The sequence below is a fragment of the Etheostoma spectabile genome, chromosome 17, assembly GCF_008692095.1.
Source record: "Etheostoma spectabile isolate EspeVRDwgs_2016 chromosome 17, UIUC_Espe_1.0, whole genome shotgun sequence".
Taxonomy (NCBI): Eukaryota; Metazoa; Chordata; class Actinopteri; order Perciformes; family Percidae; genus Etheostoma; species Etheostoma spectabile.
In genome coordinates this window covers 6841761-6852891 of record NC_045749.1, presented here as the reverse complement: position 1 = coordinate 6852891, position 11131 = coordinate 6841761, and the positions used below count along the sequence as shown (strand labels likewise).

The window sequence follows — 11131 nt, the reverse complement described above, 5'->3', positions numbered from 1 at the left end:
AGCATTGGAAGTCAGTGTGTAGAGCTCTCCGTTAGATGTAAAAGGTATTTTCGGAAATGTAGTAAATGATTGACTGAAGCTGATTAAGTAGATTAAGCTGGCTGGAGAATAAAGGATATACCAAAACGTACACAATGCATTTCATTGCTGTACATAACATAAAACATAATAAATCCAAACATATATGTACTGTATTATGTAACTTTGAAGTTCATTCTGTATCATAACCTCAAGAAACACATATTAACTTTGTATTTAGATACATTTAATTTCTCTCTCTAATATTCTTGCGCAGAAAAACCTGTTTAAAGTTGCCACATGCCGTTAGTCATGTGTAGTGATTAGCAGTAAGTCATAGCCCACCAGGTTGGACACATATGCAGAACTTCCCTGACATCCTCTCCAGCTCTCAGACAGGAAGCCAGAGTCAGAGCCACTTCCTGCTGTGTCATTAACCACCAGCTTCTTTGGCTGGATTCAGAGGAAGGTTTCTCTGGATGAGTCAGTGTATGTATACAGATTTGCCACAATGGTGAGTAAAATAGCTGTGTATGGGCAGTGTCACCATTTACTGTCTTATTGGTGGTGTTTCATTGCTGGTTTGTAAAGCTGTCATGAAACTCATCTCACTAGAGAGAAGACTGGAATGTTTTATTGCAACAGCAGTACAAGTATGATGAATTTCATTTGCAGTTCACTGAAACCTGATCTATCTCAGAGCTGCATACAGTAATAGAAGGAGGGGTGAAATGGGAGAAAGGAAGAGATGGGAAAGAAAGCAGCAAGGGAAAGATGTGCATTGTCATTACTAGGCCTTTAGTGCAGACTTCTTTCAAGACATTCCAGGAGTATCGGATTTAACTGGTCAACATGGTGTCATGCATATTAGGATATAAGCATATTACAGTAATATTAAGCTCACATGTGGTCCCATGTGTCTGGCAGCAAGAGTTTCTTTTATTGTTACAGCTTCAAAAACCATGAAACCAGAAAAATATCTGCCTAACATTTAAGCAAGATTGATATTTATTTTTTCCAAGCAAAAATGCCCACTTATTCCAGCTTCTCAATTGTAAGTATTTGCTGTTTTTCTTTGTCATATTTTTGAGTATACTGGTTATCTTTGGGGTCTGGACTTGACAAAAAAGCAACATGTTGCAACAAACAAACAATATTGCTGTGGAAAACATTTTTTTTTCGTATTTTCTATCTACCGGAAATAGGCAAAACAATTAACTTAGAAAATAATCAGCAGATTAATCAATGAAGAATATAAATGTTAGTTTCAACCCTGATTTCCACTTGGACGCACAGACGCTGCCATGTGGGACACAACTGTGAACCAGATTAAGCAGATGCCTGTTTGTGGTGATAACTTCTCTATTGTTACATTTAATTTAAATCTTGGTTTTTGTCTTACCTTTTCCTTCCCCCTGCAGACCTTTGTAAATGATGTTCGCATCCAGGAGCAGATGTACATCACTCTGAAGTTGGAGGACAAGCTGAGGTTTGGATATGATATCCTTTGACTTTTTTGATTTTTAATTAATTAATAAATTATGACCAACATGCCAAACGTTTTACTGTACTATTTCATGATAATCAAATTTACAGTAAATGTTTCATGCACCTGTGTGTGTGTACGTGTGTGCATATCTCACAATGTGCTATTGTGACCAGTATTTCCTTAACCTGTTTGTCTCACATACCAATCTGTTCACGGCGGTGAGAGGAGAGCTCACTGTGCCTGAGGAGGCTCTTAAGGTAGGATCACACACACACAAGCTGTGCCCTAACAAACAAAGTTACAGTGTTCACCATGATACACAGTTGTATTATACTACTTAAATCACAAAGTATTTTTTCTTTTCTTTACCTCCCTTAAGCATGAAAAGTTCACGAGTGGCCTCCAGCTCAGTAAGAAACCGTCCAACAGTGAAACCACTACCACCAAAACCGCAAGCAAGTCCCCCTCTAAGACCCCAACAAAGACTCTGAAGTCCCCCAGTGGCAGCACCGCAAGGCCAGCAGAGAGTAGAGCAACAGATGCGGTCCCTTCCTCCAAAGAGCCACCAGCTAAATCTGTAGACACTCACAAAGCAGAGGAGAGGATAGGAGGTGAGAGACAGACAGATTTTCTTAGAGAAAATTTAGACAATATAAGACATTTGAAGACGTCTTAGAAATTGTAGATAAGTAGTGTCTGTTGTGCATTGTTAGTACCTCATATTTTTTAATGGAGTAAATTTGCTGTTGAGTTGGTCTACTGTTTACACTCTTTCCTCAAAATCCAAATTAGTATGTGGATGCATTTCATGGTCCACACTTGTACAACACACAACATTACAATTTACATCACATACGTTCTTTTAAGCTATGTTTAAGCAGGGTGGGTAGGCACATTTCTCCTGTAGAAACACATTTTCTTACTTACTTACTTACTTACTGCCCGTCACCCCTACCAGGGTATGGGCCTCCAACAACAACAACAACAGCTCTCCAGAGTCCTCTGTCCTGGGCCATTTTCTCTAACTGGTTCCAGGTGTAGCCCATCTTGGTGGTGTCAGCCTCAAGGTCGCGTCGCCAGGTGTTTCTTGGCCGACCTCTCTCCCGTTTGCCTTGTGGGTTCCACCGCAACGCCTGCCTAGTGATGCTGGTTGGTGGTTTTCGTAGGGTATGCCCTATCCACACATTTTCAGTGTTGTAAAATTAAGTGTGGTGGGTTTTCCATCTCAGGCCAGCAGGGGGTGGATATGGTCACAAGGGAAAGGCTTTGACCACTACCAACATGCAGTCACACTGTTTCAACATAAAGGCGGTTTAGGTCTAAGGATGTCCCTTAATTGACATCACTGACCAGGATGAGGTGCTAGCAGGGGTCCTGGTTAAGCTTCAGATGTTGAAACAAGGCCGCGTGGGGCTTGTGTTATTGCACGGATTAAGCAGTAACAGTAATAGTAACATAATGCAAACCCATATGCTAGCGGTACTACTATTCTTAACATGCAGTAGCATTCACAGGCATGCATGTACATTTGCACATTTGGAAAACAAGCATACACATACAGTCTTGCATGTCTCTCCATCTGCTGCTTATGTTTTTAATGGCACCCTCTCTGTGGTTCTGTGGATGTAATCCTACAGTGTTACTAGTGTCATACCAGGCCTCACCCAGATATTATACCTCATAGTGAGCATACATTCATTAGCTTTTATATAGAAGGCCTCTTTTTAACTGCATGCAATTTGGCACACAGCATCCATAATTACCTGCATATAGTATACTGTAATTAAACAAGTTAAAATAGCTCAGGATAAGTGGTACTTAAAGGAAATTAAGGTAAAGGAAAAGGATCAAGCAGGAAGAAGTCAACACATGAGGAGATTTCCTAAGCCGCAACATCACTGATTCAAATCCAGTTGGTGACTTTTGATGTCTTTCCCTTCTCTCTCTCAACTATGTTTCCTGTCTCTTCTCTACTGTGCTGTCCAACTACAAAAAAAACATGCAGGATGTTCGTCCCATGTCAGCTTTCCTGCTAATGGGGTCAGAGATTGAACTGTGTGTTTGTCTGAGAGAGAGAGAGAGAGAAAGAGAGCAAGATAGAGAGTGTATGCACGTGTGTCCATCCTGCTGGCTAAAGTTCTGAAAATAGGTCAGTGGTGCAAGACCCAACTAGAAAGGAATTAATGCACCAACACACAAACACACACTTACACACACACACACACACACACACACACACACACACACACACAGCTGTGTTCACTTTGTGTCATCATGATACAATATACAATAAACAGCCTTATGCTGACAGGACCAGAGTATGTGAAATACATAATGAACTGTTTAAACTTGACAGGCCTCAGTTAAAGCTACATTAAAATATGCACAGGCTGTGTTAAAACATGTTTGCATCTGTGCATCTGTTTCAGGGGATGTTACAGCTCTGCCTCGTGGGACCCCCCTGTACGGTCAGCCGTCTTGGTGGGGGGATGGGGATGCAGATGATGAGAACTCATTCAAACAGGAAACCAAGTCATCCAGCAAAAAACATGAAAGCTCCATTTCAGGTAGGAAGTATTTGTATTTTTACCTTCTAACAACCATTATCACTATAATTCAAACATGCATGGCAATTATTGATACATCCGGGGTGTAAATGAAAGAAAGCTGGTCGATTGTCAAATGCATCTGTATCTGTCACATCTGTCACAAGTGTTTAATGTTATTGTAGCTATGTATGGTGAGATGAATCAATAAACTTCATCACACCATATTTGCAGTAGTTTGTTTGGAAATGTGTCTACATGTGTTTTCAGAAAAAAAGATTTTTTTTTTACTTTGCGGTAGGAATATGTATGCTATAAACGGCATGCTATTGATAGCCCACAGAGGAAATGCAATGCTAAATTGAGTCATGCAGTGCAGATTATTTTATCTCAGAAGTGAAACTGTAGCCTGATCTTAATGCCCTCTAGCTCAGTGTATTTGCTCTGTGTGTTGGCCAGCCAGACCGTGTTTGTGTGAATAACAATGCATTTACTATTGCACACAAAGGCTTTTTCAGAGCCTGTATGTATGTCTGTTTGTCTACAATATACTGTATGTGTGTATAGCAACCGTTGGACTGGGGGGCTCCTGTCAACTGGTGCTGGATAGTCAGAGTAACAGGATTAGAGGCTATGCCAATAGTAAAACAGCTCAGTGAAACTGTCTGCCAGTCTGGTTAGTGTGGCCCAGTGCAGTCAGAAGGAGTGGGGGGAGGTTAATCACACACAAACATTGGTCCAGACTGAAGTGTCCTTAAATCTCTCGCCGCATCTGGATGGATAGTCTGGGAGCAGCTTTGCCAGCCTGGAATGGAATACTTTGTTTTTCAGCTCTTTTAACAGTCAATTTGAAAGAATTTCTGTGTTAAACCTTGCAGGTTTCACTGTGGATTTGGCAACATATTTTGCTGTTAGAATGAGATTACAAAATACTGTCATTTTGGAGTAAATCTGTGCAAGGGTAGCAGGGTGATTTGAAACCCAAAAAGCTTTCCATAAAATTAGGCGAATGGGATTGGCTACTTCAGTCATGGAAGTGGGTGAGTTGAAGGCATTTTGCCCTCTTAGAGCATTGCATTTTTTGAAGTGCTGAATAAATGTTTTGATGTTGGATTTGTTGTGTGAAGCAGCAATCATAGCTAATATATGCACATTACTTATTGTCTATCACTGTAGCCATATCATATATTTCTTAACATTGTGAAACATGGCATACAACTTTGTTTACTTAACACTACATAGGTATTGCCAAGTCAGACTTCTTCCATAACTATTACTGGAATACACCACTGTGTATTTATGTAGGTTACATGGATCTCAGCATTAAAAGCAGATTAAATCAGTGTACATATCTTTAAAAAAGGTGTGAGCACAACTTCTTTATCTGCTTTAACAAACTGTTAACATCTGATGTACAGTAGCAGGGAGTGGAAGTGAAAGAGAAGTGTGGGGAAGGAAGCGATTTTGTTTGAGTGTGTTTTTTGTTGCATCCATGTGAATATCAGTTAAGTCCAGTGTTTGTCCTTTTCTCCTTCCCAGTGAATAGGCTGTTGTCAGAGCCCCCTACCCCCTTCCTTCTGTATTGTCACTAAAGCTGATTGAGTTACGCCATTGCACAAGCTCCCCCATTCCTCCCAACACACACAAACACACTCATGCACACAGCATTCAAACAGACCTCTCTCTCACTCTAACACTGCTGCGATCATTAGCTAACCACTCTAATTCTCCGGTAAGTATTACTCTCAAATCCACTACTTACTTCAGTTAATGGTAAAGGGCTGTCGATTTCAATCGATTACCTGTGGCTCTTTTAAGAAGTATTTGCTCAGTTAACTCTCTGTAGCTCTTACATTAGTAGTTCATTAGAATGTAAAATGAAAAGTCAAACGCATTGCAGGTTATAAACAGTTTTGCCACTGTTCTTTAAAGTCTGTCTAACAGGAGATGCCTTTTGTTTGTGTGTTGATTGGCCATATATTCCAGGGTCAGTAATCTGTAATGCTGAATCTGTTGTCCTCTTTATTTATGCAGTATATAGTAGTCTTTAATGGAAAAACAGTAAAGCTAATTCTATAAAGCCTAGGTTTTACATGTTTATGATCATTACATGTTTATTGGCATTCACATGAATGGCATTAAACTCATTCATGAAATGCTTAACTTCACAGAAATGTAGGAAGCTCTGATAGTATTTACAGTTATTGGTACATTTTACATGTGTGAGACACAGGAAGTTTAGTCAGTTCTTCATAATTTCAAGAAAGAAGCAAATGGAGATACAGTACTTAATACTGTCTGCTTTACATGTTTATTTTGAACTTGTATGTTGTGTTTGCATGTTACTTCATTATCAGTTAGGTCAGTTAGGTGAATCTCAAGCATCATTCAACATATTTGATCTCAAGATTCAAATCTATGTATTTACTTTAAATCCATGTTGTACATCGTACTGAACTTGCAGAGCAGCTTATGCTGGCAACCACAGATCTTGTTTCAAAGACGAGTCCAAAGGATTCTTTAGTGCTTCAACTCAGTTTGTAACACTAAAGTGGAAAATAAGGCTTTTCATTCAGATATTCTGTTTTTGGGAAGTTCCCAGTTTGTCACTTCCTTAAACAGCACTATCATATTTATAGAATATATTATTTATGAGAAATTCACTCACTTTGTTTATTGTGATTGTATTCTGCAAAGTACATTTCTGCATCTTGTTTCTTTTGCCAATTGCCATATGTTCCTACATTTGCTCCCCAACATGAAGCAGATGGCCCCTCTAATTTCTGAAAGTATCATTTATCATATTGACATCCAGCAAAGGCTCTGTTTGTTAATATGAACAGATGAGAAAATAAGTGCTCCATACTGTGGGTCCCCAAAGAGCTACACTAGCAATTCTTGTCCTATGTGACTTATATGACTTGTGTGTGTTTGTGTGTATGTCTAAATGAGAGACAGACAGAGACAGAACACGTGTGTGCATGTCTTTGTAATAGTTTATAGGGCTGCATCCTTCCCTAGAAGAAGACAGTAATTCTGATAAATGGTGAGACACACTTGTTGAATAGGGAACTATGATTGAATTCGTCCATTGTTGGCCTAGCTTGACCTTTCTCTTTTGACTTTTGATAATTAATCCTATTATTCATGTCTCACTGTGAAACTGAAACATCATATTTTATGTTATTAAAGTATTAAATGCTAAATATTTAGATATACTGTAACAATACCCCCTTCTGTAAAACAACAGTGAAAATGAACTGAAAATTGTTCTAATGACAACCTAAGTTTAGAGACATCATCTCATATACCACTTTTTGTTTTTAAATTAAACTGTTTTATTACTATAGTGATACAGATATGTTTTGTATGACCCGTTTCAACTCAAAAAGATTGATTGAAAGATTGATCTGAGCGTCACGTTTATAAAAATGTTGCTCATTTAAATCATTAAACTCAGTAAAATCTTTATGTGCTTTTCAACCCCAGACAGCAAAGAGGCACGTCGAGGGGAGAAAGCGAAAGAGGACGGCCTTCATGCGGCCACCGCTCATGATTCCAGTTACTTTGAGATGCCAACCAAGGAGGGTCACATCACCAATAACGGCATCCATGAGATTCCCACCAAGGACACAGAGGGCACCACCACTCACACCAATGCAGGTGAAGTATACATTTCATTTATTCTGATATATGGTAAATAAAAGTGATATCTTTGAGAGTTTGACGCGGATGTAAGGTTATAATGTCTGTTTTAAGAACTACAGACAGTAAGTAAACCACTACTACATTCATTTGTGACATGGATACGATTTGCATATTTACAGTATAATTATTGTTCAAGTTGGCCTTTGTGAGAAATGTGTTATAATTCTTTATGGCACAACTTTACAACAGAAAATAGGAAGTGGCCACTGGAAGCAGGAAGTAGAATAAACTATCAATCATTCTGCAACAGAAGCTGTCAGCTGATGTGAACATATTTGGATAAAATCCACAAAATGTATATTTCCATAATTACATTCTAACAAGTAGTCAGAGTTATAGATTGTTTTTTTTTAATAGTGCTTTACCCAGAATCACTATAGACTATAGACTTACTGACTGACATTAGCAAAACTGCAATGCCTGCTCCACAGCTCAAGGTCACGCCTCCTTCACCATAGAGTTTGACAACACTTCTCCAGGGAAAGTCACTATTAAAGACCATGTGTCAAAGTTCACACCAGACCACCACAGATCTCGCTCCAAAAAGAGTGGAGCAGGAAGTGGAGGAGCAGGAGAGAGGGACTTGAGCACACTGCAAGCTGCTATGATGGCATCAGAGAGCAAGGTGGCTGATTGGCTGGCCCAGAACGACCCCACTCTTGTGCGCAGTGAGTCAACGGAGGACGACAGCAAGAGCATCAAAAGCGATGTGCCAGTTCATCTCAAAAGGCTAAAAGGTGAAGCCTATATTCTGTTACCATTTCTGTGTGTGTGGATTGTGTAAATGTTTTGTTGTACTGTTTGTTTTCTGGTTCTCTACTTCTTCCTTGTAGTTTCTTCTTCCTTTCTTTCTCTCACAAAAGATTCTTATTTACACTGTCTCAATTTTTTTAATTATCTCTTCCTATACTATTTGAAGACAGCGTTATTCTTTGTTTAACATGAGTGACATACAGTATTATCCAGTGAGGAGCACATTCTTGACTCATATACTAGTTTGTGCCATGCCTGACTACAAGAGCTTTAAATGTGGCTTTTGCTTGGATTTTTTCTTTTGCATTGTCAGTAGGGTTGGGTACCGAATTCAATACTTTTTAGGTCTGAATTGTCTCTTTGCTATCGAGTATCAAAAAATGCCTCGTCATTCAATACCCAATTTCAATACCTTAGTAGTAAATCTCATCAGCATCAATGAGCCAAAAAGCATGCAGCATGCATAAAACCAAGCTCTAATATTGGTGGTGATTGGCTGTCTTACGTTACATGTTGTAGAGACACACAAGAATAACTCTACGTTACACACAGAGATGGGGCTCACTTAGTAGGAGCTGAAAAATAAATAAAAAGATTTGTTCCATAATGTTGTAATTCCTTTTAGTTTTTTTATAAAAATTGGTATCAAAAAAGTTTTGTTCAGGAACGGGTATCAAAGTCACGGGATTGGTATCACTACTGGTATAGAACATTTTTGAACACATCTCTAATTGTCAGTAATATGAACATCTAAATCTTCACTGTTTACCTCTGTGGGCTTTTTGCTATGTATCCTTTGGGTAAGGCTTGAGATGACTATGTCTATAGATTGCATGCTTCTCTGCTATTCTTTGTTGCCTTTACCTGCAAGCAGCCAACTGCTGAGTAGGCTCTTGCTGCTGCCTGGGGGTCATGTGAGAAGGGCCAAGGTTATGCTAGGCTTTGTACTGCCAGTTAAGAGATAATGCTAAGCTAGGTTAGGGTAGACTACATGCTGCTCATGAGTTAATTAAATTTATGCCAATTTATGATGTTGTTGACATGTGTGGTGGAAGGATAAACAGACAGGGGCTGATGAAAATGGAAATCTGTGAAGCAAGAGTGGAAGGCAGGGAAGCTGATTCATTAGGTGGAGTTAGTACTACATGCATGTCAACTGGCTGACAGAATGGCTCACCTGATGGATGATTATGTTGCTAACTGACCTACTGTTTGACTGGCTTTGGGACTGCTAGACACTGCAGTTTTTGCAAATTGAAGCTATGGCCGATTTATACTTGATGTGCTGTTACCTGAAGGAAGAGAGGGGAGTCCGACAAGAGCAAAGAATGAGCTGAGGTTGTGACATGAGTTAAGGGAGGAATACCAAGAATAACTGTAAAACACAGAGGGGTGTGAAGATGGGTGGAGTGAGAAGGAGAAGATAGAGGGAGAGGACAAAGAGGGATGAATAGATGGAAAGTGGACAGCTGAATAGAAAACTGTCAATTGATGCCGGCTGTGGATATGTGATGTGTGCAAAAACAAGTACAGTGGGAAGATTGTGTGAGAGGGTGTGGAAGGCAGGAGAACCACACTGTTACGTTCAGAGCAGCATTTGCAGCAGTAACAGCAAAAGGTATTGGACAAAGGAAGCCAGTAAGGAGAGAGGCTTGTTGCCTGGACTGCAGTGAAAGTGGAAAGGGAGGAAGCGAACAGAGAAGATGTTGTTATAGTAACAGTGATGCAAATTATGGCAGGGAAAGAGACAATACAGATATACATTTACAAATAGCAAAAACTAGAAGTGAACATCTCTTTGTGCGTGCGTGCGTGCGTGCGTGAAGGCTACAGGAGCATGTGTGAGAAACGCATTTCAGTGCTGACGAAGGGCGTCTGTGAAGCACGTGCTGCTCTCATGTGGATTTGTGTGGCTGAAATCCATCGTGTCTGTGTTTGTTGCATGTGTGTGTTTGAGACATGCTCAGCACTGTTCTGCAGACAAGCAGTGGAGCATGTGTGATGTTGCTGAGGGTGTGTCGTTCAGGTACTAGGCAGAGAGAGAAGCAGAGGTTTAGCGAGGAAATTGAAAGGAGGCAACTAAGCCAGAGCTTATGATTTGTAAGCATCAAGGTAAGTCTTTATCTTCTTGCTGTAAGGAGCAATGTTGAGGATGCATCTTTATTATGTCTGTTATAGCTATCAATGAATATTTTAACTATTGTGTTTGTATTATTTCAACGTCTGATTATTCTGATGATTACTTCATGCACAATTGATATTAATTTGTAGCTGAACAGATAGGGGTTGAACTCAAATATTGTGCATGCATATTATACTGTATTATATGCTTTTACACAACTTGTATGTTTGCTTGTCTGTGACTGTGCATGCATGTAAAGTAAGTGCATCCATGTGTCGGATGCTCAGTTGTGTCCGTGTGCGTGCAGCCCGTGGTGGAGACAGAGTCCAGCTCCCCTGTGAGTCATGGCGGGACAAGGGGGGCAGAGCGCTGGACTCTCACAGATACCTCTGTTCTCCTCTGGCGCTGCCAAGTGCTTCTTTGTCCGGGGCACACAGCATGAAAGACCTGCCTTTCTCTGTCAGCTTATCTGCTGATCTGCTTGAGTTACTGTGA

General features: G+C 40.0%; 1 protein-coding gene across 14 annotated transcripts in view; it reads left to right on the top strand.

Moving 5' to 3' along the window:
• cep170aa (centrosomal protein 170Aa) overlaps positions 1-11131 on the top strand; it is a 46163-nt gene that overhangs the window by 18904 nt on the left and 16128 nt on the right. For 6 of the 14 annotated variants that reach the window (XM_032540895.1, XM_032540896.1, XM_032540894.1 and 3 more), the window contains exons 5-10: positions 1440-1518; positions 1706-1764; positions 1887-2118; positions 3937-4074; positions 7543-7716; positions 8193-8498. In XM_032540895.1, coding sequence (XP_032396786.1) covers positions 1440-1518; positions 1706-1764; positions 1887-2118; positions 3937-4074; positions 7543-7716; positions 8193-8498 — 988 coding nt within the window. Of the gene's footprint in view, positions 1-268; positions 533-1439; positions 1519-1705; positions 1765-1886; positions 2119-3936; positions 4075-4513; positions 5094-5395; positions 5786-7542; positions 7717-8192; positions 8503-11131 lie in introns of those variants that run through there. The other 8 variants (XM_032540890.1, XM_032540887.1, XM_032540888.1 and 5 more) reach the window with 4 other exon arrangements.